General features: G+C 37.0%; 4 protein-coding genes across 6 annotated transcripts; 3 read left to right on the top strand and 1 right to left on the bottom strand.

The window, feature by feature from the left end:
- Positions 1-1,750: 1,750 nt before the first annotated feature.
- LOC310729502 (uncharacterized protein) lies at positions 1,751-6,411 on the bottom strand. 2 transcript variants are annotated; one of them, XM_083547695.1, is made up of 5 exons: positions 6,219-6,411; positions 5,940-6,098; positions 5,752-5,853; positions 4,188-4,313; positions 1,751-4,082 (listed from the first exon to the last, which is right to left on the bottom strand). In XM_083547695.1, the coding sequence occupies exons 2-5, from the start codon at positions 6,096-6,098 to the stop codon at positions 3,936-3,938; spliced, it is 534 nt and encodes a 177-aa protein (XP_083403821.1). In that variant the 5' UTR covers positions 6,219-6,411; the 3' UTR covers positions 1,751-3,935. The 2 variants fall into 2 exon arrangements, with proteins under 2 accessions (XP_083403821.1, XP_083403822.1); XM_083547696.1 differs by having other exon boundaries at positions 6,215-6,403.
- cbln18 (cerebellin 18) lies at positions 2,273-3,570 on the top strand (the record flags this gene model as incomplete). The annotated part of the gene is made up of 4 exons (XM_083549580.1): positions 2,273-2,375; positions 2,445-2,651; positions 2,764-2,905; positions 3,261-3,570. The coding sequence occupies 4 exons, from the start codon at positions 2,273-2,275 to the stop codon at positions 3,568-3,570; spliced, it is 762 nt and encodes a 253-aa protein (XP_083405706.1).
- Positions 6,412-7,304: 893 nt separating the features above from the next.
- ano7 (anoctamin 7) lies at positions 7,305-17,159 on the top strand. The gene is made up of 24 exons (XM_083549155.1): positions 7,305-7,460; positions 8,388-8,545; positions 8,933-8,981; positions 9,309-9,451; positions 9,862-9,969; positions 10,469-10,605; positions 10,862-10,919; positions 11,744-11,854; positions 12,184-12,349; positions 12,667-12,757; positions 12,851-12,947; positions 13,027-13,170; positions 13,832-13,969; positions 14,054-14,152; positions 14,256-14,358; positions 14,440-14,551; positions 14,622-14,676; positions 14,833-14,930; positions 15,040-15,176; positions 15,635-15,840; positions 16,064-16,203; positions 16,381-16,471; positions 16,571-16,690; positions 16,776-17,159. Exons 2-24 carry the CDS (start codon positions 8,453-8,455, stop codon positions 16,905-16,907), a joined length of 2,628 nt encoding a protein of 875 aa, XP_083405281.1. The 5' UTR covers positions 7,305-7,460; positions 8,388-8,452; the 3' UTR covers positions 16,908-17,159.
- Positions 17,160-18,556: 1,397 nt separating this feature from the next.
- rnf168 (ring finger protein 168) lies at positions 18,557-24,474 on the top strand. Of its 2 annotated transcripts, XM_083548420.1 has the most exons (8): positions 18,557-18,920; positions 19,352-20,011; positions 21,329-21,699; positions 22,290-22,360; positions 22,545-22,715; positions 23,116-23,204; positions 23,331-23,403; positions 23,508-24,474. In XM_083548420.1, the coding sequence occupies exons 3-8, from the start codon at positions 21,369-21,371 to the stop codon at positions 24,156-24,158; spliced, it is 1,386 nt and encodes a 461-aa protein (XP_083404546.1). In that variant the 5' UTR covers positions 18,557-18,920; positions 19,352-20,011; positions 21,329-21,368; the 3' UTR covers positions 24,159-24,474. The 2 variants fall into 2 exon arrangements, with proteins under 2 accessions (XP_083404546.1, XP_083404545.1); XM_083548419.1 differs by lacking the exon at positions 19,352-20,011.
- The last annotated feature ends 757 nt before the right edge of the window (positions 24,475-25,231 follow it).

Genomic DNA, 25,231 nt, shown 5'->3' with positions numbered 1-25,231 from the left:
TGTTTTAAATATAATATTTGGTTTTGCTTTATAATATTTATTTTTGGCCCCTTCATAAAAGAAAAGTCTGGTCACCTCTGATGTAAACCATATCTTCATGGTGCTGCTTTATGCACAGCTTTGAGTCTCCTAGTTCAAGTTAAGGGAAAATTTAATGCTAGATACAATTGTGTGCCTCCACCTTTGTGCCGACAGTTTGGGAAAGAATTGGGAAAGAACCATATATCGCTAAATAAATTAACCATTACTTTTGTCCATACAGTGTATTATCTATATGCTTGGGTGTTGTGCAGCTTCCTTGCAGTTATTATTATAGATAATAAAGATTTTTTTGAAGGCACCTGTGCAAAGACTTTTAGATATTTACCAGAAACAGACAGAAGGTTGATCTTCATCCACTTCTCAGATGATCTACAGCACCTGCAGTTTTTTTTGTGTTTTTTTTGTTAGTACATTCAGCAACAGTGTTTATGTGATGTGCCGGTCATGTTTTTAAAAAGTTCACTTCAACCTTGGGACAGTTTCATGATCCAACTGTGAGAATGATTTCAATATTTTTTTTTTTTTAATCTTTCTTCATTTTTAGGAATGAAATATTTTGAAAGACAATTGGGGAAAACTTTAACCAACACTTTCAAATAATAATAATAGTTTTTATTTGAAATTATACATTTTTAACTTTTCCTGCTTTTATTAAGAAAAAAAAAAAAAATCATATTCTTTCCTGTCCTGCAGGACAGGCTGCACTTTCTTAAAAATTAAGTGTGTTAATGCTTTCACAGGTGATAAGATCGCTAGCTATGTTCCACACCCTGTACATATGACAATAAACTTGTCAAACTAATGGGAATCAGGCTAAAAATCCTCCATCTGCCTCAGCCTTGGGATTACTGATCAGGCGATAAAGTGAATAAATGCAGCAATAATAAAACAAACCCGCTCTATCTGTACATATATGGTTCAAATGGATGATCATCATAATAGCTGGTGTTACACCCAGAGTGCTGGAAAACATGATCCTGGTGTAATGAAAAACTATACAAAACTGACACACACAAAGACAAATTGTGAGCTCCCATTGGGCTTCATAGGAAAGGTATGGGATACAGTAACGGACAGGATGTGTTTCACACATACACATTCCCATCAGCTTACACAAATGCTGTACTGCAGCTGCACGCAACGCACACGTGCACACACACACACACCTCACAGACAGGCTTTGCGTTGTTGCCACTGATCATCCGCTTCGAGAACATTCAGAATCACAGTGAGTATATGAATAACTAATTTAAAATAATACTGCATTATTTTTTTTTATTTACATTTAAGCAAAATGTGAGAATGAAATGCTGGTCTAAAGAATGCATGATTCTTTTGATTTAATATTTCTGAGCAGATTTACTCTATTTCTTTACCTAGTTTACGGATACATTTCCTCATTATCAAATAACAGTATAATAATAAATAATAATAAAATAGCAACCAGTTAAATATTTGTATGTACATTGTGTTTACACATTTGTCACTTTGTATATTTTCTATGAAAGTAAATGGCTAACTAAGTGTATGGTGTATGTTTATTGGCTTTAGTTATTTGACTTTAAATTAATACTCCAAGGTCTATTATATCTATTGTGGATACTTGAATGATTACGATAGATTAGAACTTTGACACAATTTCTTGTATTGAGAAAAGAGCAGAGAACCAGTTTAATCAAAACCCACTTAAAATAGAAGACAACTGTTAAAATTTGAATATGCTGTGATACGTTTATTAGTAATTCTGGTTACTTCAAGACAGGGTATACTCTGTATTACTACTGACTATGTATATATACACAATCAAGCTAAATCTGATTAAGCGATTGAGGCATAATAACAAACAGGTTTTCTGTTGAAAAATTATAAAGTACTGATTTAAGTCTTAAAATCCATGATTATATAGTTGTGGGTATCAAAAATTTTAGTAAATAGTAAATTTGGTTGCTGACAGAATGCATTGTTTCACACTATCAGGCTTAAACATTCTACACATTTGAAGCAAAATCACATCAGTTTTTCACATTGATTGCCTCTATTTAGCGTATAAACTGCTGAAGTACTTTGTGTTAAAAAAGAAATCATGACATGCAGTTTTGTATTATGTAGAAAAATTTTAATGGCGAAATACACAAATTATTTTATTCTCCTGAAGAGAAACTAAGCTACAAAAGCAATATGTTATTCCTTGACTTACTACAGACAAGATTCTTCAGTGAGCTAATTAAAGATGAAGGTAGCTGCAGTGGCTGTTCTTGGCCTGCTGGGGGCACTGTTTCCATGCTTAAAGGCACAAACAAGTAGCCCTCTACAAATTTTACAGCAAGCTGCAGGTAAGATGCTTTTCGATATTTCCTACTACATCAGTCTACGTATTATTTATGCCAGTAAATTAAATTAAGGGTTTGGTGTTGCTCTCTTACACACAGCTAACTGGACTGGGACTTTGCCCTGTGAAGGATGGGACTGTGAGTGTGCATTCAAGAAGCCAAAAGGCTGCTGCTGTGTGGCTTCACCTCTTTTCCAGCTCGAGGAGAAAACCTTCATGCGAATGGTGGGCCTATGGAAAGACTTGAACAGTCTCAATAACCAGATTGAGGAAGTTACCGGTAACATTCACCGTTTTGCTCAGCAGTTCAACCACTTGTCCATCATTTGACAAATTGTATCCGTGTGATTTTGCTTACTTGAAATACGTCCTTGTCTTTTTTTGTTACCCAGGTGGACATAATGTATCATTTGCAGCTACAATGTTACCTATAACTGGATGTTATGGTCCTTTCAACAAAAATGTGTCCATTTCGTATTGCAATGTCACTCTCAACCATGGCTATGGGTACAATCCTTCACTGGGTGAGTATTAGTTGCTTAGAAAAAAATCCAGTCTGGTTTTGCACAGAACAAAAAGAGCTGGTTGGTAGAATCTTTAAAACAGTTTCTACAATAAAACTAACAGCAAAATTGAGAAACTGTTCCTATTCAACGTGCATTTACCATTTGGCAAATATGATCTATGACATTTTGAACAGCTCAGCCTGGTCAGATTTAGTTGGGTTTTTCAGCAGAGACTGCAATCATCTTCCTAGTGGTTTAACTTTAAACCTTAAACACAGGAAAGCTCAAAGTCCTTAATATTTAAATGTAGTTTTAATACGGTTCCAAACCAACAAAATCATAAACACAAAGCTAGAGAGATTAAGGTGATTGTATATTATGTGCACAGGAACATTCACAGCTCCACGGTCTGGCCTTTACTCCTTCTCCTACACGGTTTACTCTAATTTGGGAGCAGAAGGAGAGCGAATCTACCACAAGGTACAGCTGATGAAAGAGGGGCAAGTGATAGCCTCCTCTTGGGAGGACAACCGTGAGGATTCGGAGGACAGTGCTACACAGACTGTACTCCTTCAGCTGAAAAGAGGCAACCAGGTTTACGTCGAGCTGGTGCTCGGGAGGTTTCTGTGTGCAGACGCACAGGGCTACAACTCTTTCAGTGGATTCCTGGTATATCCTCTCTCTGACATATAACAGACAAGTGCAATAGTACGCAAGTGTATTAGCTGTGCAGCTCCAGCCAATAATGATAGCACTTGGAGCATTATGTTGATTCTGTATATCTAGAGAGTACTCCAAATAGCCTACAGGTGGCCAGGACTCATTAAATAAGACAGACAGGTTTCATAGTTTGGTAAATGTTAGATTTCCATACTAACTGTAATGTAATAATTTAGTAATGTAGGCAATGGAATAAAAGGTTTAAATGAACTTACACTACAGTTACACTACAGTTTCCTTATGTTGGTTATTTCCTCCTTTTTGAAAAGAAAACAAACCGCAGTAAAAAAATTGTAAGTTGTATTGTCAAAACTGAACAGATATTCATAACATAGCTATTACTTTCCATTCTGATGGCCCTTTGCATGTAGGAGGTCCATGTATGCACCTTCAATCAGGTCCTCCTTCTTCACACCCAAATCCTGCATCAATTGGTGGGCAATTGCAACTCCTTCTTCTGTGCTCTGGTTTTCCCTCATTACCACCTGTATCAATATTCAACACATACATAAAGAGTCACACACACACACACACACACACACACACACACACACCATTTCTTTGTGCATCTTGAACAAGCCTCACTATACCTCAAGCTCCATGAAGTCTCCCAGGCCCTCCACAGAGTCCACATGTACTCGAGTCTGTCCCACCATATACAGTCTTCTTTCCTTTTTCACCTGGCCCACCTGTCCTAATGCTTCAGATAGTACTTTCTGCATGCACACACACAAAACATCTCACCTTTCTAAGACAGGAAGGATCCAGTGATAACACACACACACACACACACACACACACACACACACACACGTGTCTACATGTATGGTGCCTTAAGAAAGACTGGCACAAGGTGTTCCAAGCATAGGCTCTGGATCCACTGTGATCAGAATGAAGCTGATTAATTAATCCAATTAATTAATTAATTAATATTTGAATGCAGAAACTAATGAAGCCATTAACTGAAAATGTCATTGAGTTACAAGGACATACACACACACATACATATACACACACACACACACACACACACACACACACACACACACACACACACACACACACACACATACATACATACATACATACATACATACATACATACATACATACACAGTGGAACCCGGTTATATCGCCCTCGGTTAACTCGACAATCCTATTAAGTCGACGTTTTTGAAGTAGAACCGCCAAATTCTCGCTTTGTCTTAGCATTTTTTATCGGTTATGCCGAACCCTGATATCTCGAGCACAAGGGGGAACATTTGCCATTTAACGTCAGTTATGTCGATCGGCGCTGTGCAGCCGCAGAAGAACTCGCGAAAGTGGCATAAAAATCAAGCCAATACAATGTTGTACGTATTGTATACTGGTGAATCTCTGCTGTTAGTTAGTGCACATATGCCTTTTGTTGTTAAATGTTATGCGATGAACGGGAGGCGAAAACCGCGCTGGGTAGGAGTGCCGGTGGGAAGACACGTACCGGGATACACATGAGCGATAACAACGACCGCCGTGAACCAACATATACCAACAATAACGGACAGTGAGAGTGTGGAAGTTTAAATAGGAGCTGGTGATGATGGTAAACGAGCACCATATGTGCGGGATTAAAGCCGGGAGCTTCAGAGAAAGCGGCCGAGAAAACACCTGACACGCTGAAGGGGGCCGAAGGGGGCGTGGCAGGTGGATTCCTGACAGATAAACATGTACTGTATGTATTTTTATAGCATGCCTTCATCAAACAAATCGCGGAAACGCTGTTGTGTAAAAAACCCTTCAAAAACACGTGCATGTACATTTTCATTTATTAACGCACATCATGTACATAAAGAAATTTCAAGCACGTTAATATATTGCCGCCATTTTGATTTTCGTTTATCTCGATCATCGGTTACCTCGATGCTTTTTGGCGACCCCCTAGGACATCGACATAACCGGGTTCCACTGTGTGTGTGTGTGTGTGTGTGTGTGTGTGTGTGTGTGTGTGTGTGTGTGTGTGTGTGTATATATATATATATATATATATATATATATATATATATATATATATATATATATATATATATATAACATCATACAATGTATGTAGGGGATTTTTAAAGAGTGCATAGTTTTGTAGTCCTGTGAGACCAGCAGTGATATTAAAGTGCTTACAGTCAGGCCTTGAGGATCATCAGTGTGAGTGATGGAGTAGTTGGACACTTTGGGGCCACTCATATCTTCTCTCTCATAGAATATCAGCTGTCCACTTCCATTCTGTAAAGCGAGTACCGGGGGGTCAGTATGAATGGGTTAGTTGTTATTCGTGGTATTTCTGTGGGTCTTCCAGCTCGCAGACTCACCAGGAAGTCCCTCAGCTTCAGACGCCCCGCTTTCGACGTGCGGAAAAATGTGTCGTGCTGCCGAATGACGGTTCCGTCCGAGGCGCTCAGCTCGCGCGCGCGCTCGGTCACGTGACCGAGGTCACGCAGCCACGCTTTTATTTCCACATTGGACGGCATCTGTGGAGAAACGGAAACTTAATACACTTATTTGAATGCTGCTCACTGATAAAACACTGCAAACGAATGCAATGGAAAATAAAATCGCTGGTCATACTGGGAGCCAATAAACTCACTTACTGCCTGCTGTGGCAAACTGAAATGGAAAGATAAACAAAGCGGAACAATATATTATTAAAATAACAGGTGAAAACTAGCAGTTATTGCATCCTCCTTCTCATCATCAGCATCCTCCTCTTCATCCACTTTACAGCCTGGCCGGGTTTCCCGCTCATTAGTTTTTCGACGAAATAGGAAGCATGAGCCCACGTTTTCCGTTTCCATAATTAAAGTCCTGAAGTCTCACCTCATTTCTAAACTTCAATGTTATATTTATTAGCTACACCTGATGTCTTCTATGTGTTTCCAAACATGCCTGACATTCCTACCTGTTAGACTGAAATATGCCTAGTAAACATACATGTGTATACATACATATAATGTGTTTCATTAGTGTTACAGAGTCTTCAGAGAAGATTCAAATAATGTGTGACAATTTTTGGATTAAAAAAAGTTATTCCAAATAAGGGACTTCACCTGCTCGTCTGTATACCTAACTGCAGTGGATGTTTCTTTACTTCTTTTCTTCATGAAAAAATCTAATAAAAAATCTGAAAAACACTTAAACATGAGTATTATGGTTTAATGTCCATATGATGGAACAATGTTTATCTGGGCAGCACAAATAGACCCTCAGGTTTAGCCCATGTCTAATATCCTGCTGTAGGTTACATGTTTTTCTGAGAGATTGACATTCAAAAATAATGCTATATTGTTTTATTAAGATTTGCTTTCAATTTAGTACTAGCCAGCCTTCTGTGTCAATAAATCCATAATGCTAAAAAACAAAATGCTCTTCCTGAGCCAACAAAACACGCCTGATTATTTCTTCCAAGGTTTTTTTCTTCCTGAATAATAAAAAAAAAAAACTTAGGTAAACACCAGATCAAGTGATAAGTGGGATATCGGTTTTCTTACAAGCAAATACTCTTAAATGCAAGGTATGTAAAACATAAACATTATTGTTTCCATCAGCTTCATCTTGTTACTATACTTTCAAAGAAGTACAGAGTTTATAGATGTGTGTGTATGTAAGTGGTGCTGAGAGACTCCTCCTTATCAGCAAACAGAAGGAAACACTCCCCTTACATCTTTCATCGTTCTTTTGCCCTGCCTTCTACCATATCTTGCTTGAGAGAAAGGGTTATGGTGAGTGCCACATCCTGTGCAACCATTCTCTGAACCTGTAGAATATTTCCTAAAGGATAAGACCCTGAGGTGAGAAACGTTACAGAGGAGAAGAGAAGGTTCGGTCAGCAACAGGTAAGCATTAGGCGAGTAAAATTCCAGCTAGAATTAAATGTAAATTCAGTGGAAATATATTTGGCAGTCATGTAACTAAAAACTATTCAAACTACAGCTATGTGCTTACAAACAGGCTGGTTTACATTGACACTGTACTTGTGAGGACAATGAGGGCAATGGGATTTGTGTACTATGTGGTGAATTTTGAAGTGACCCAGCTCCCTGCATGGCTCCCTGCATCCCACAGCCAAATGAGATTGTAATATAGTTACACTACAGCTGCACATAACAAATAAGCTTATAATTCAATAGCAGAAGACCATCATTATTCTTTATTAATATGGATAATGCAGAGAAAAGCCTTTTAATGTATCAAGAAATAGGTTAACAGCTTCTCAGGCATTTTTTACAGTTATCATTGCCAAGGTGCTCCAACAGAGTGATGTTCAGCATGATATGGATGAACCATTTTTAGTGTATTTATTGGATGGCTTTTTAATATATATTTTTTTCTATTTTCCTCTTCTCTACAAGTCATATTGTAATATTCCTACTATGTTTGCATTGGGTGTTATAACAAATATTTTGACCAGCCCAATCACACTGGCACTGATGGTGACTCAGAGAGGGCTCATACACAGACTCAGGAGAGAGAAAGACAACAAGTCTCTTAAATCTCTTGACTTGTACACGTGGCATATGCGTTGTGTGGTGTTTCCTCTGTATGGGGAATTGTGTGCATATTGTTTCCTTTAGGGATCTATTTACATTTGTTATGCCACACATCATTGCTAATTAGGTTCATTTTGTCCACACACTCTATTCAGTTGTACTGTAAGAAATCAAACACTTATCAGCTTGTTAATATTTTTTATGTGGTTACTATGTAACGCTGCATTAAACATTTACTTCTAACATTCTAGGCTATATTGACATGTTTTGCAGAAAGACGTTATACAGTTGACAGGTAAGTGAAGAAGAAGGCTGCTGGCTAATGCTAAAGAGCTATAATGAAGCAGAAGGGTGAAGCTGAAGACAGCAAAACTCTGATCACCCTTTCTGAGTTTGCTGACCATAACTACGGAACCATGGATGTTTCTGGAGTAAGTGTGCATGCCTGCATGTGTGTATGAGTGGGTGGGTGGGTGTGTTTGTGTGTGGGTGTGTGTATGGGTGTGTGTTTGAGAATCTGAGAGTGTAGAGAAAGGATTAGACCCTTTAATTCCCTCTTTTAGTGAGTGCATTCAAGGTCTTAATAATAAGTGATTCGTTTTAGCATCTAGATTTGTAGAAGATTAACAGAATTAAAAAAACACCACTGCATATACATTTGCAATCCCCACTATTGCTTTGCATATTTGGTGAGTCACAACATTGTCTTTTTTGTGTACCCTTGCATTATATTCATACTAGTTTGCCTAAACAAGTTGTAGATCTACTGTATATTTAATAAGTATATATTGAAGAAACATAACATGAATCCCCCACAGTCACCTCAAATGGATACGAATGTGTTTAGTGATGGAGTCACGTGCATTGGTAAGTCTGCATTTGATTTTTTTAAATATGTGTTTGTATGTGAATGCAATAAAACTTTCCCTTTCAGTCCATTTATTCATGTATCTGATGACTTTTTTTATATAGTTATGATTTTACTAATGATCATCGAGGAAACATGCTAGTCACTAAATGTAACTTTAAATAACATAGAACTAGTTAATCTGCTGAACATTTGTTTATATTTTTATATTTGTGCTGTTACTTTTTAAAGTTCAATGATTCAGTTGTGCAACATGATGTAAGCATATGATGAATGAGTGTTCATTCATAAAATTTATAAAATTCTTTCTTCTGAAATTGCAACAGATTTTGTTCTGGTATGGGAGGAGCCAGTAAATCAGTCTGTTGAACCAGAAGAAAAATCCTTCAACACCACTAATGATATCCACAGAAAGTGGAGGACAGATTTTCTGTCCAGGTTGCAAACCTCTGGCCTGCATCAGGAGATGGTCAGTATTATGTATCATGGTCGGTATTGATACATAAATACCAATCACTCCATTTAGCACACAAACATTATCACATTCCAAAATCTGCTAAATATCTGCATTATAGATGCTCTGTATTTTTTATAAAAAAACAAACATGTTCATATTGAGTAAGAATGTTTGATTAGATTATTTATATTAAACATTCCTCTGTTATTATAAACATGTATTTATTTTTTTATGAATAACAACAGCAAATCTTTAGTGTTGATTTTTATTCTTTCAAACAAAACTGCTAAATACACATGTCTGTATACAGTGTCTGATTCCATTTGGGAATATTAATAAACTATTTGGCTAAACAACAATGTTGTTCCCTTCATATTTAATGCTTAATTTTTAATGTTTTATGAAATTGTGTCTGTTGTTAGAAAGAGGTTGTGCAGGGCAAGACAAAGACAACATACGTGCTTTTGAATGCCCCCTGGAAAGTGCTATGTTATTACGCAGAGGAGATCAGCCTCCGGGTACCATTGCAGGTGAATCTAGTAGGACACACAGGTGGAATAAAAAATTTACAGAAACTTTATAAACGATCTGCAAAATATACTATATTGCCATACAAAATATACTATATAGCCAAAATGATGTGGACAGTTGACTGTTACGTGCAAATGTGCTTGCTGAATATTTATTTCAAAACCATTGGCATTGTTCATCTCATCTAATGAAGGTGTTCAATGGGGTTGAGGTCGGGGCTCTGTGCAGGCCACTTATTTGCATCTACATAAATATCGCCAAACCATGTCTTATTGCAAAGAGGCATAGACCGCCTTTCAGCTAGGCCCCAAAGTAAAAGTATCATGCTACAGCACATAAGATATTCTAGACAACTGTGTTCTTTCAAACTTTTTGGCAACAAAATGGAGAGCCACATATAGGTATGATGGTCAGGTGTTCACATAATATTTTTGCCTTATAGAATATATAGGAAATGTGGCTAAAGGTGTTATTGTGTTTGCTGAATCTGCTTTACAGGTTGAGACATATCGAGAATCCAACTGGTCGGAAACAGCTCTCAGAAAGTTACATATCCCCAATACCTTAGCTCAGGATGTACCCAATCCTCCACCAGACTACTACACCTGCCAGTTCCGCTCGAACAAGCTAGAGAGGTAGAGTATCACCCGTGCATTTTTACCGATCTGCAGTGGCAGTCAAACACTTTGTGCCGTCTTCTTGATATAAATAAATATCAGCTAATCATGCATGTATGTGCTTCAGGAAGCAGGAATGTAGAGGTAGTGTTTAAGTATAGTGTGAGCTCGTGTTCACACAAAGTATTGTTTGTACAGAGTTTGCTTTCCTTACCACCTCCTTAAAGTCAAACACACATACAGTAACTTTATCATGTCCATATTTTAATTGCAGGTTTCTTGGTCATGAAAATAAAGACACTTTCTTCAAGAAGACACAGAGACATCAAATTGTAAGTTTATTGCTCGGAAGTACTTAAATAATAACCAGATAATCAGGCAGATTTTTATGTTTTATGACACTTTTCAGGTTTTAGAACAAGGTGTGTTACAGCACCGAGACTATCCTGGATTTACTCATTTCCTTGTGCTCCAAATGATGCAGTAGAAACTGCATTTCACTTAGTAGAATTACCTTGAATGGTCAAAAATAAAACCCAAAATGCAATGTTAATAACTTTTCTTGCACAACATATTTTATATTATGCACATACAGTTCTTTCAGAGATTTTTGCAGCCCTTTTTTCTACATATTGTTTTGTAACAGCTACATGATAAAATAATTAAAAAACCTAATGTTTCACATCGATGTACATTCTATTCTCCATAAACCTACAGTCCACACTCTATACCATTATTTTACCACTGTGTGTTTGAATTTTTGAAACTGATTGGTCTGAGAGTTTTTAATTAATATTCTATAACTGCTGGTCGTAATTCAAAGTCTTCAGGACCAAGGACTCATGTAACATGTAGCATGACAAGCTGCATTTTTTGTATAGAGAGAAGAAAGAGAGGATGTTACACAATGGGAAACTTGTTTTGAAGTAGTTTCCCAACATCAAATGTTAATGCTTAGTGCACCTTTTTTTCCGAATTAATTAGACAAGATTTCTGTTGTTGATTAATTTCCCTGCAACAGCACACATCATGTTTTATTCCTTAAAGTACATTTTACCAAGCTTTTTCTTTTACATGTCCCTAATTCTGAGATATATTTACTGTAACTGCTACTAATAGTGGCACACTGATAATATCCTTCATTTTTGTCTCGTAGTTGTATGAGATATTAGCGAGGACACAGTTTGGAGCATTAAAGAGGGGAGAGGTTGGGATAGGCAGGCTGGTCAGTGAGAATGTGTTCACTGCTGCCTATCCCTTACATGAGGTGAGTCCATTTTATGTTTGAACGCTATACTGCCAGGCAATGAATGCCTGCAAACAAATGCTTTCTCATGTCATGTTTTATGACAGACATTGAAATTGTATTAAAATATAAAAAGGCTTTGCTTTTTTTTCTCTTTTCTCCAGAAGGTTTATGATTTAAAGATAGAAAAATATTGGCTGATATAAAACATATTTAACCCATGCTACACCTAGTCATGCAGCTGGCAGGATGAGCTTTGGAATAAAAAAAGATGTTTATAACAAACAAACCTTGTCCTTTGTGGCTTTACATATTAACCATTACACTCATTTTGTCACTGCTTCTTTAAGGGGAATTATCAGGTACCCAAAAGTCTAATAACCCCTGACTCCCTGAGCATGAGGCAGATCTTGTACCAATATTGGGCACGCTGGGGCTGCTGGAAGAAGTACCAGCCTCTGGACCACATCCGGGAATATTTTGGCGAGAAGGTTGCACTCTATTTTGCCTGGTTAGGTATGTGGTATGAAGATGTGAGAATCCAAATTTAATGAAAACATGTGAATGTACTTTGTTGTAGTATGTAAGGGCTTGTGATTTCCTTCACTGAGCAACTAATTTGGCTTTGATAAGGTGTGCATGTCTTATCTTAATGTAAATATTGCATGACAAGGTTTACCCCACCCACATCTATCTTACAACCGTTTAATTTCTTTAAACATCCTTTCCTTCTCTCTCTCTCTCTCTCTCTCTCTCTCTCTCTCTCTCTCTCTCTCTCTCTCTCTCTCTCTCTCTCTCTCTCTTCTCTCTCTCTCTTTTTTTTCTCTTTTCAGGGTTCTATACAGGGTGGTTACTTCCTGCTGCAGTTGTAGGCTTCCTCTTGTCTCTCTTTGGAATCTGGTTGATGGTCACAGATGTCCCAGCGTGAGCAATATTGACAACATGTTTACCTATTAAAAGAACATTCCAAACCTGATCATGACCACAACCTTTCTGATCATAATATGTTTCCCTTAGTAAAGAGATCTGCAACAGTGGTGACAGAATTGTCATGTGCCCAATCTGTAACATCTGTAGTGTCTGGAATCTCTCCAGCATCTGCTATACATATAAAGTGAGTCTAATACATGTGCATACTGTGTAATTTAGTGTGGAGTATATGTAGTAAACAATTGTGAATTATTTTGCCACAGGCAGGATTATTATTTGACAATGGTGGAACAGTTTTCTTTAGCATCTTCATGTCCCTCTGGGCAGTCACCTTCCTGGAGTACTGGAAGCGTACCTGCTCTGTACTGGCCCACAAATGGGACTGCTCCGAGTTTGAAGAGACTGAGGTATGAGAAGACCCTAGAAAAGAATATAGATGTTACAAATACTCAAGTGGGAAAAATAATTATCCCCATCATATTCATTAACTAACCCTAACCCTAACCCTGACACCACTCTGGTTAATATATATATATATATATATATATATATATATATATATATATATATATATATATATATATATATATATATATATATATATATATATATATATATATATATATATATATAAAAAACATATATATGTATATAGTGTATATATTTCTTAAGACGAATGAGAATACATTTTAGAGCTAATAGTGAATTACTTCAGTCTTTACTCATGTTTCACGTGGCCAGAAATAAATGTAAATGCAAGCTTGAAATAAACATTTATCAGCAAGGTAAATTGCAAAGCAGTTATATGCTTTAGATAAATATGTTTTAAGATTTAAAATTTAAATTATGTAATTTTAGAGTACTAGAAACACTTTTTTTCCATCACATACTGCAGCTTTAAATTTAGTTAGAACCAGTCCTAGTCCTCAGAAAGGTTTGACATAGAAAGTAGCTTCATATCAAATATACTATACCTGTTCCATATTAGAGTGTGTCATAGAATCATCAGTTTGTAATCTGACATGCTGTAGCTCTTTTATGTGTTAATATTATCCATTTTAATTTTAGGAAAGGCCAAGGCCAGAGTTCACTGCCATGGCACCAATGACAGTCCATAACCCTGTAACAGGGGCTGAGGAGCCACATTTCCCAGAAACAAGCCGTTTTCGGCGCATTGTGACTGGGAACATGGTCATCATTCTGATGGTAAAGTAAAAAAAGTAAGGGAAATGAACTGTTTCCTTATATTTATCATTTTCCATTTGTATTTTAATACCACAATTTCTGCAGGTTGCTGTAGTTTTGATGTTCCTGATAGCAATTATTCTCTACAGAACCATCCTGAGCATCATCATCTATAAGTCTCAGAATACTTTTTTTATATTCTCTGTAAGTATCAACTTTATTCAGTAACATTACTTTTATTATTTCAAAATGTCAGAATAGTTTAGATTTGTTTGTTCCAATGCTGTGCTATTCCTCTATACCACAGGCTGGGAGAATAGCAAGTCTCACTGGCTCAGTGCTTAATTTGGTGGTGATTATGTTACTGTCTAAGGTCTACACACGTCTTGCCCAAATCCTGACCCAATGGGGTGAGCACGAATGTGTTGAAGTTTTGTTCATGGTTGTTATCATAATGCAGAGCTCATATTTTTTTGCTTCACAACCAACAGAAATGCACCGCACTCAGACCAAATACGAAGATGCTTTTATTCTTAAAGTGTTCGTCTTCCAGTTTGTCAACTTCTACTCCTCTCCTGTGTACATTGCATTTTTTAAGGGCAGGTAAGCGTACAGCAAACACTGTTCACTTCTTGTGAAAATAAACAGATGAATAACGTGCTAGTTTTTAAAGGTTTGTTGGATACCCTGGAAACTATTATACACTTTTTGGGATTCGAAATGAAGACGTGAGTAAAAACATAACTTTTACCTTGATATTATTTCATTAATAAGCTTTTTTTTTTTATTAATTTAGAGTATATCAATTTATAATTAATTGATTAACATTTCTCAGCACTTAAACAAAGTTTGCAGTCTCAATGATCTCATATTTTTTCTTGCAGTGTGGTGCTTCGGGATGTCTTATTGAGCTTGCTCAGGAGCTGTTGGTCATTATGGTAGGCAAACAAATAATCAACAATGTCCAGGAATTTGTTCTTCCGTAAGTCTCTATTTTTTTTACAAACAAAAAGCAAACAAAAATAATGTTTTAGGCCCCCCTCACTTTAAAATGCTAAAAAAAATATTTTCTCTCTTGACCCCCCCCGTAGTAAATTTAAGGCATGGTGGCAGAAGCGGAAACTTAAAAAAGAGAATGGAGTAAATGATCAAGACAATGTGGCACCCTGGGAAACGGATTATAGTCTTTTGGTGTGTGAGGGTCTTTTTGATGAATATCTTGAAATGGGTGAGATGTAATCTTTTCTTGTTGCATGCCGGACACTAGTTATTTTTATAGATGTCCACCTTAAGAGTGAATCACAGGCTTATTTGCATTGCATAATGGTTAAAAGAGATTGTTAAAGAAAATGATTAATGCCATGGTCATGTGCTGCAGCATGTTGCAATGCAGACCCACTCACTGATTTTTTTCCAGTAACAGCACACCTTCTAGTGATTTATTCCTCTTATACCATTTGTCAACAATTCTCATTTTTAATGTATTAAACAAATGATTAAATAAAATAATTGATTGCATTAATTAAGAAACTTTTTATTTTCTTGATTAAATGTAATAAAACAAAGAACCAACGACAGATACAAAAAGTACTGAAATTTCTAAGAAACTGTCCTGAGCACATTTTCACATACAGTATATATGCATACATTCGAGTCAAAAGATAGAGACGTAACTCCTCTTTGCAGTCCTGCAGTTTGGTTTCATTACAATCTTTGTCGCGGCCTGCCCCTTGGCACCACTCTTTGCCCTGGTGAATAACTGGGTGGAGATTCGTCTGGATGCACAGAAATTTGTGTGTGAATACCGCAGACCTGTGGCTCAGCGGGCACAGGACATCGGGATCTGGTTTACAATCCTAGAGGTCATCACCTCTCTGGCTGTAATTAGCAACGTGAGCATTACTGCTTTATATTATATCCTGACAACACAGCTTTCCACAATATTGTTGTGTCTTGTATGGCTTAACAAAACATCTTTTGAAGGCTTACTCAGTAAACTATCTGAGAGTTAATTCTTTTAAGAAAGGCATTTTAGTGTAAACATCATCAGTGGAGCCACTAATGAGAAATTAATGTGTTTTTGTTTTGGCCATGTCTAACTTCCTGCTCCTTTAGGCTTTCCTGATTGCTTTCACTTCCGATTTCCTGCCACGTCTCTACTATCGCTACACGACTGAGGGCACTCTGAAGGGCTACATTGATTTCACCCTCTCTGTTGCACCGAAAAACTTCACCCAAAGTGATATGCAGTGCAGGTACAGAGACTCTCCTAATAAATCAGGACGTTGTAGGGCAGTGATTTCATAACATTTGGTGGTCATTTGTGAATTTAAAAACTGCAACTACTAAAACATATCTGTCTATTGCCAGGGTGCAAAGAAACTCTGAAATGGCTTTTAGATATCTGAATATTTAAGAAATGTTTTATTTAGATATCGTGGATTTAGGGATGAAAGAGGACATCACACTCCTGAGTATTATAATCTACTGGCTATTCGACTAGGTTTCGTCATTATATTTGAGGTGTGGTCTTTCTTAATGCATGCAATTCGTATGGAAAAAATAGTTCTGATTTGTAGACTTTTGTAGAACATCTAAAATCTCTCTGAAATTTTGTTTTAGCATGTGGTATTCTTAATTGGTCGCATGATTGACTGGATGGTACCTGATGTCCCAGAAGAGGTAGAGGTTAAGATCAAGAGAGAATACTACATGGCTAAAGAAGCACTGGCTGAGAATCAGGTAAACTTGACTTGGTTGATAATGTATTAGTTAAATACTTAATCTTTTATAATATAAAACTTTGTTCTTGTCTGTGAATATAAAGGTGCTAGAAGCAGCTGTGGAACCCTCTGGATTACGACGCCGAGGAATATCGGAGAGTCCCACACCTTTACCTCATGAAACCACATCTCATTTGCCAAGCGTGCCTGTTGAGGACACTTCTAAAGACATTTGACATTTATCCAGGAGTTGAATGAGTGGGCATGTGTTTATAAGACTATAAGAAAAACACAGAGGGTTGGTTTGTTAAAATCAACCATTAAATAAAAATCAATTAATTAAACTATTGCACAAATATTCAAATAATCCACTGACAATTTCTGTCTACCTGTTCCAATACAGGGGTTTCAATATGTTATATTTTTCATGATTTACAATACTTAGAGAACCCATACTGTATTATTATTTATCAAATAAATTCCTAAAAGAAGCAGGGGTTCTATTTGTTCAATTTGTCATGAAATCTATGTATAGTATGTATATGATATATTTTTTGCATTTACAGATTTATGTAAAATGTAAGTAGTCATGGGGTGTACTGGTTCGAACGTTTCAAACCTAGAATTACTTTGTTATATTACGGTAAGATCATTAATGTTTGTTCAATTACTACACATTTTTGGAATCTACTATTTTAAAAGTTATTATACATTTAAATAAGAGCTACACTTTGCAGCCAAATCTTTATAGATACAAGCTTTTATGTTCCCAAACTGTTGACACAAGCTGAAAGCATGTTGTACAGAATTCCTTTGTATGCAGTAACATTAAAATTTCCCTTCACTGGAATTAAGTAACCATGTTCTTGCATGACAATGCACCTGCACGATAAGTAAACTTTATGAAAACATGATTTATCAAGGTAAAAGTGGCAGAAATTGAGTATCCTGTACAGAGCCCTGACCTGCACCCCACTGAACACCTGGATGGAATATAACTCCGACTGCACATCAGACTCTCTCACCTGACAATTATATCTGACCTCATGTTATTCTCACGAGGCTCATTAAGCAAATAAAACCAAGCCATAGTAAAGTGTCCACAAACCTTTAGTCATATGGGTAATATTGTTCTGTGCACAGCATCTGGTCTGTGGGAGAAAATATAGAGCGGAAGCTGCATACACGGAAGCGCATGTTTATTGTTTGTACAGAAATGGTTTGAGTTTAGAGCTCAGAAAGGCAGTGTTTAGGTGGGGATAAAACAGCATCCTTAATCTATGACTTTCCATAAGCTTCTGCAAGATGTTCATTTACAGCTTTTGGGAGATGCCCTTATCCAGAGTGCCTCTCGTTTATACAGCTCAGCTGAGCAGTTATGGGATAAGATCAAGTGCTCAGCAGTGGCAGCTTGGTTATGCTGGAATCTGATCTCATGACCTTCCCAGCAGAAGTCTAACATCTTAACCACTTTGCTACCACTTCCCATTTTTAACAAACAAACAAAAACAACAGAAAAAAGAACTGTTTGCTTCAACCAGTGGAATCCCGAAACACACACAGTTTAAAAAAAAAACGTAATATGGTGCATGTTGTCTGAAATTCAATATCTGTTCAATAGTAAAGGATTTATAGTTTTTATATTACTATGATACAGGAATCAATGTCATGCAATCCTTCTGTTGAAAGGAGGCTCTTTATTCGCCAAAAAATAAAAAAATAAATTATTCAGTATTTTAACAGGTTCTTTGTTTCGCTTTAACCTCACTAATGGACAGAAAATATATTAATAACAATTGATTTGATCTTTTTGAAAAGATCATATATACTGGTTTCCCTCAGACCGCAATTTCTACTTTTACTTTGAAAGTAATTTGACCTGCTTGTCTTGAACCGTGGTTGCTGCGTTCACAGACGAGTTTTCCCGGGATTTTTGGGACCGGGGCCTGTGTGAGGTAAACAGTTAGCATTCTAGCTAGCGATAGAAATAGTGTTTATATAACATGTGTGTAGTTGTGTTTCACTTAATATGAGGTAGAGTCCAGCCAGTCTGTGAAATATAATTATTTTGTTCTCTAGTTTACTAAAATATTTTATTAGCGTTTGTCTTGAGCTGAGCTGAGCTTAGCATAGCATAGCAAGCTAGCCTGCTAATTATATTTATAACCCGTCTGCGTGTATAAGCGGCGCTCCGCGAGACATGGACTGAAGTACAGAGGCTCAGGTGAACTGGGTTCAAGTATTATAAGGTAATAATATACAACAAACACAAATATACACTATTCTAATAATTAAAGCAAAATAAGTAGAGAGGAGATATGACACTTCATATCTACAGTACCAGTAAAAGTTTGGACACATCTTCTCCTTTAGTGGTTTTACTTTATTTTTTATTATTTCCAATTATCATCGTTATAATCATCATTGAACATCACTACTGAAGACATCCAAACTGTGAAAGAGCACGTAAGGAATAATGTAGTAAACAAAAAAAAAGTGTTAAACAAACCAGAATATGTTTTATATTTTAGATTGTCCAAAGTAGCTTCTTAAACCTTTAATCACATCTTGGCAAACTCATGGCATGGCGTTAGATTCACGAGGTCGTCATCTGGAATGGTTTTCAATTTGCAGGAGTTTATTTGTGACATATCTTGCTTTTTTTCAAAATGTGCTTTAGTCCATCACTTGTCTTGTGCAGAGGAACGGGTGAGTACAGAGTCAATAGCTCCTTTACTGCTCGTTCAACTACTGTACAAATCCATATTATGGCAATAAACTCTCAGTGAAGTAAAGAGAAGAGGAAGTTCATCATTACTTTAAGAAATTAGGTTCTGTCAATCTCAAAAAATTCTCAAGAACTTTATAGGTAGTCTCCTAAATGTGTGGTTCTACTCCATGGTTCAGAGTGGGGAGGTGTGATTGTGCTTTGCTGGTGCCCTGTTGTGCAATTTAATCAAAATTGAGGGTATATTGAACGTGACATGGCTACCACAGCATTTTTCATCTACATGCCATCCTGTGGGGTTTGCACTTAGTGGGATCATAATTTGGTTTTTTCCCCATAATGACAATGACCCCAAGCACACATCTAGGTTATGTAAGAGCTGCTTGTTTAAAAGGGAGAGTGATGGAGTGCTGCATCAGATGACCTCCAGATGGCCTCCAAAATTCCCTGATCTAAATCCAGTTGAGATGGATTGGGAGTTGGACCAGAGAGTGAGGGGGAAAGCAGCTACCAAGCAGTCAACACCTCTGGAAAATCTGCAAGATTGTTGAATATCCATTATGCAGACTAAGAGAATGGCAATACTGTAGAAAGCTGCCATCAAAGCAAAAGGTGGCTACTTTGAAGAATCCAAAATATAAAACATTCTGTGTAACATGTTTTTGTTGAATACATAATTCCATATTTTTTCCGTTATGATTTCAATGTCTTTGGTATTAATATATAACGTTGAAAACCGAACTGAAAACAAGAATACGAAGGTGTGTCCAAACATTTTACTGGTAGTGCATGCGTGCGTATACAGTAAGTGAGAGAGAAAAACATGAGTAAACATTCTCGTGTAAAGATGAGAAAGTGAAGGAGTAGAACGCCTTACAGAAAAGTTGACAGATAAACATCAACCGTTTTAGTTTGGAAAAACAGATTATGGTTTTTGAAACATTGTACAAGGCAAAAACAAGAATTTGGACTGTGAGGGTCTGAAATAATGCTCTGTGGTTCTAAATTTGACATTTTTGTCTCTAACAGAAGAACTAATATAAGACAGAACAAGAGAGATGGTATCAGATTGTCTCTCACAAACAATAAAGAACGGAGGTGGATAATTTGAGGTTTGTTTGGGACCAGGGAATGTTTAAGATTCATTCAAGGTGAAAGGAATATTTGACCCAATATATATCTACCAGTCCGTACTTCACCATACAATAAGACAACAACCGGAAGATACATCCAAGCTATTTATAGAGCAAACATTCAGCTGGAGTGTTATCTGTCATCAAATGACCTGCCCAGTAACTGCACCTAAATTCTTTTGAATTGCCCTGGATGAACTGGATGAAGAATACCTTTTGCCAAAAGCATCTATTCATGATAAAGGAGGATTTGTCAATGAAAATAAAGTCCCTCAGTTTATTTATGTTTGTGTGTTCAATGTAACTCTTCATAGGGTAGGGGTTTCTAAATGTTTGACAAATGCTTTATGTTTAATGTTATATGAGATAATAAGACACAGATACATTGTTATATATATATATATATATATATATATATATATATATATATATATATATATATATATATATATATATATATATATACACACACACACACACACACATCAGGCTAGTACCTGACGCACAATACTGTAAATTGCACTACCATGCACTCTCACACTTTATGTACATTACTGATCTGTCATATACTCTGTATTCCTATTTTATACTCGTATTGTCTCACATTTCGTCTGGTATAGTGTGTTTCGTCTTGTCTTGTATAGTCTAAACTAAATGTATATTGTTATTTATGTCTGTGCTTTTAAAAGTCTAAACTTAATTTAGGAACTAAATTCCTTGTGTGTGTCAACACACTTGGCCAATAAACCAGATTCTGGTTCTAAACGTTACATGTCCTTTGCCTTTACCTTGACAGACCAGTGAGAAATCTGCATGCAAAAAAGCATAGCAGAGTGATGCCACCTGTATCAGAGGAAGACCTGGAGTTGGGGCAGGATGGCAAACTAAAACGGGTTGATTGCTTGTGTCCCATCTGCCTGGAGATCTTCCTGGAGCCGGTCACACTGCCGTGCACTCATACTTTCTGTAAACCATGCTTCCTGGAGACGGTGGACAAGGCCAACATATGCTGCCCTCTTTGCCGAAAACGCGTCTCTACTTGGGCTAGACTTAACGGCAGGAACAAGACCTTAGTGAACGCAGAGCTGTGGCGGCGTATACAGGACGCTTTCCCCACACAGTGTCAGCGGCGATTAAATGGAGTTGATGAGGAGGAGGATATGAACGGTAAGTGCACCGTTATAAATATGGAGATTTTAGTATGTAGTAAAAAAACATTAATACTGAACAGCTGTACACCTGATATCAAGGGACCAAAGATAGGAAATTTTGACCTCAATGAATGTTTACTTATGGGGATATTTAGTGTGCTAAAAGTGGGCTCTAAATAAACATTGATTGGTATCAGAAAAGCACATCCAACCAGTCAGGATCAGGGTGTTGTTTACTAATCCATCATGCTGCCTGTAGGTGTTGTGAAGTAAAGCAGCACATTTTATTGCAGGTTGGTGTACTATATCTGTTTTTGGACCAATTCCATGATTCCAAAATCGTTTCTGACTGGCAATTTTCAACAATGGGTGTTTTTATGTGGATTAACTCCATCCAGATATACTTCAGAGACATAAGAAACACGAAACAAAGCATAACTGCACCCAGGAGTCATACATTAGATTGTGCAGTTATACAATGTATGTCTGCATACCTGTACTGTGGTTTGGTTATACAGCTACATGTCAGTCTAATACCAAGTTCACAATTGAATTTCGAAAATTATGCAACAAATCTGAATTTTCATTTTAACTTTCTTCTCACAGTGTTTATACAAAAACCCAGAGTCAGTCAGCCAGGTGAGCTCAGGCGTGAGTATGAAGAGGAGATTAACAAGGTGAGCTTTTTTTTCCATATTTAATACTTAATATTGATATATTAGACTAGTATGCGTAATGAATAACACACAGCTGTGGAATTAAAACAAAATAATGCCCATCGCCGCCTTTGCACTTTGCCGCTGCTATATTGATTTAAGAAACAGCGACTCATCACATCTTAAACTGTTTGTATGCCTCCAGTTTGTAGAAGAGAAGCGAGCTCTGGAGGAGGCAGAGCGGAGGGCCAGTGAGGAATACATCCAGCGCCTCCTGGCAGAGGAAGAGGATCGATTGGAAGAGGAAAAACGGAAGCAGGAAGAGAGACAGCTAGAGAATGATGAAAGACTGGCGAGATTGCTCAGTGAAGAACTGGTGAGTGTCTACACAGTTTAAACTTTGTTAGGCCTATTTTTAAAGCAGTATTTATGGAAATGGTGTAGGAAGTCAGCTTCTGTTATTCAGAGTTGTTCTTGTTGAAACAGTTCTAGTTTTGCACTGAGTGCAATGTAACTGACAGTGTATTTAGTATTTCACACTGCTTTCTTGCTTTTTTTGGAAATGATAGACATGTTGTCGAACAATTGAAGGTTGATATCTGCACACTAATCCTGTTGATCTGTGTCAAAGATAAATGTTGGTTGTTAATCATTTAAACTCCCATACCCATATAGTGCTTTTATGGATAGCAGTGCCATGTGAAATTATAATGTCAACTTTGGCAGATGCACAGATATGAAGAATAAAAAGAAAATCACTGTTGTATTATTTATAGAACTCGAGTCCAGTTTTGGAAACTCAAAGGAATAGTAAAGTCAATGATGCTACTAAGAAAAAGAAATCCAATATGGGACATATTGAGAAGTAAGTAATTCTATTGTTTTAAACAGCATTTTCTCTTATTTGCTTATTGATTTATTCCTTGTGTAATTATGAATTAAATGATTGAAACCAGTAAGTAATTATAATTCAGCCATGTTTGTCATTTAGATATCTGTGCCAAGTGCCTTATACACCACCACACGGTGAGACCAAACAATCCTCCTCTCTTTTGGACAATAAGGTGCCCATGACTTTAGTTAATAGTTCTCTTTATATAAATGTGTATGTTTTCTGGACATTACAAAAATAACCCCCATCCCCCTTGTTCCTAACATATATTTCCAGGAGAACATTCTGAACACTCCAAGCTCTACAGATACCTCAATTGTTGAAATGGAAATCTCAAATTTCAGTAGTAAACCATCTACATCGAGCTCAGATTCAGACTTTAGTACACAACTCTTTGAGACTCCTTGCAGAACCAGCATCTGTTCTAAAAGGAAGAGTGGACATAGTGAACAAGCGGAACCTAACAGTTGTAAGAAGCCTTGTAACTCTCCACTGCCTGTGTCGCCTCCTTGTGGATCTATTTTCCTGCAGGAGCTGGCTGAGCAGGAGGAGGTTTTGAGGAGCCGGATGCTACAGGAGGAGGAGGACAGAAGGCTGGCATTGCGCCTGCAAAAGGAACTGAACCAAGAGAATGCTGTGGACCGCAGAAAAGGCTCCGCTGATGGGTATTTACTGAGGGAGAAAAGCAGCCCTTCATCCAACAGCAGTACGAGCCCAGGCGAGGAGAGCAAGACAGAAAAAGACACTATTCCCCATTCCTCAAGACAGAATGTGGATGGACATAAATCTGGGAAAAAAGCCAGCAGCCAGGTCGAATCTAAAACATTTAGGAAAAACTCCAAACAAGTGTCTTCTTCAGCTTCGTCGGCGCAGAACGGCAGAAGGCAGACCACCATTACTCAAATGTTCTCCAACCTTGGCAGCTGAGGCATCTTTCTGAACGTCAGTCTTTTTCGTTGTTCTTTCATTCTTGAAGACATTTTGCATACCTTCATCCCTGTCTCTTGTTCAGGGATTTTGCTGGGTTTTTTTTTAAGGAACAGGGCTAGGTTCAAGGTTGTGTAAAATACACAAGGATCTGTTTCACTGTTTATGTGAAACTTGAACTTTCAGGGGCAAAAGTTGACATGTTAAGTGCTAAAAATCTTAATTGCTGCAAAAAATATTTTTATGCATGTTTCTGTTTTTCTGTAGATAATCTGAGTTCATTTATTTTTATGGAATAAAATAGTTGGGGAAATGACCTTTGTGCATCTTGTTTTTTTTTTTTTTTTTTTTTTTTATTCTTCGCCATGCTTATGGACGGAAAAGCTAAATTTGACCACAGTGCTCAAATCACATCACCTCAAAACTCTTTATTTCTAATACTCAGTAATCAACAAAGACCATTATTTTCCAAGCCTGTACAACAGGGGTTTCCAATCTTTTCCACAAAGGGCTAATGTGGGTGCAGGTTTTTATTCCAACCAAGATTCCACCTGTTTAGATCTTAATTTTTAAATGGAATGAAAACTCGCACCACACCGGCCCTCCTTGGAAAAGATTGGACACCCTTGCTGTACAGGATGACATTTGTGGCATAAAATACTTCAGTAATATATAAATTAAACACCATAGGCTTTAGATCAATTGTCACATTTATTTTGCAATAAAACATGATAGAATTGTACAGATGAACATTAGTATTCTGTAATTTTGAACAATTGTGTAACTGCTTTTTAATAACATGCCATGTACTCAGAGCATTATCCTGTGAAATGGTTTGAATCGTGCGCCTGGCCATATTTCCGTTCAAAGAAAAATCCCTTATTGTGACAAAATACTCTGCATGACATCATTTCCTCTGATGACAAATGGAAATGCCTTTCAGTAAGCTATTGCAAAACTGAGAAATATATACCTAACATGAAACCATTCTTATTGCTGACACATTGTTTTGTTTTTCACTTTCAGTGATGGACACAAGGAGCCTAAGGAAAAAGATAATTATTGAAAATGAA

The sequence above is a fragment of the Silurus aristotelis genome (genome assembly GCF_946808225.1).
Source record: "Silurus aristotelis genome assembly, chromosome: 8".
Classification (NCBI taxonomy): domain Eukaryota; kingdom Metazoa; phylum Chordata; class Actinopteri; order Siluriformes; family Siluridae; genus Silurus; species Silurus aristotelis.
Note: the sequence above shows the minus strand (reverse complement) of the source record. Positions and strands in the feature narration are given on the sequence as shown.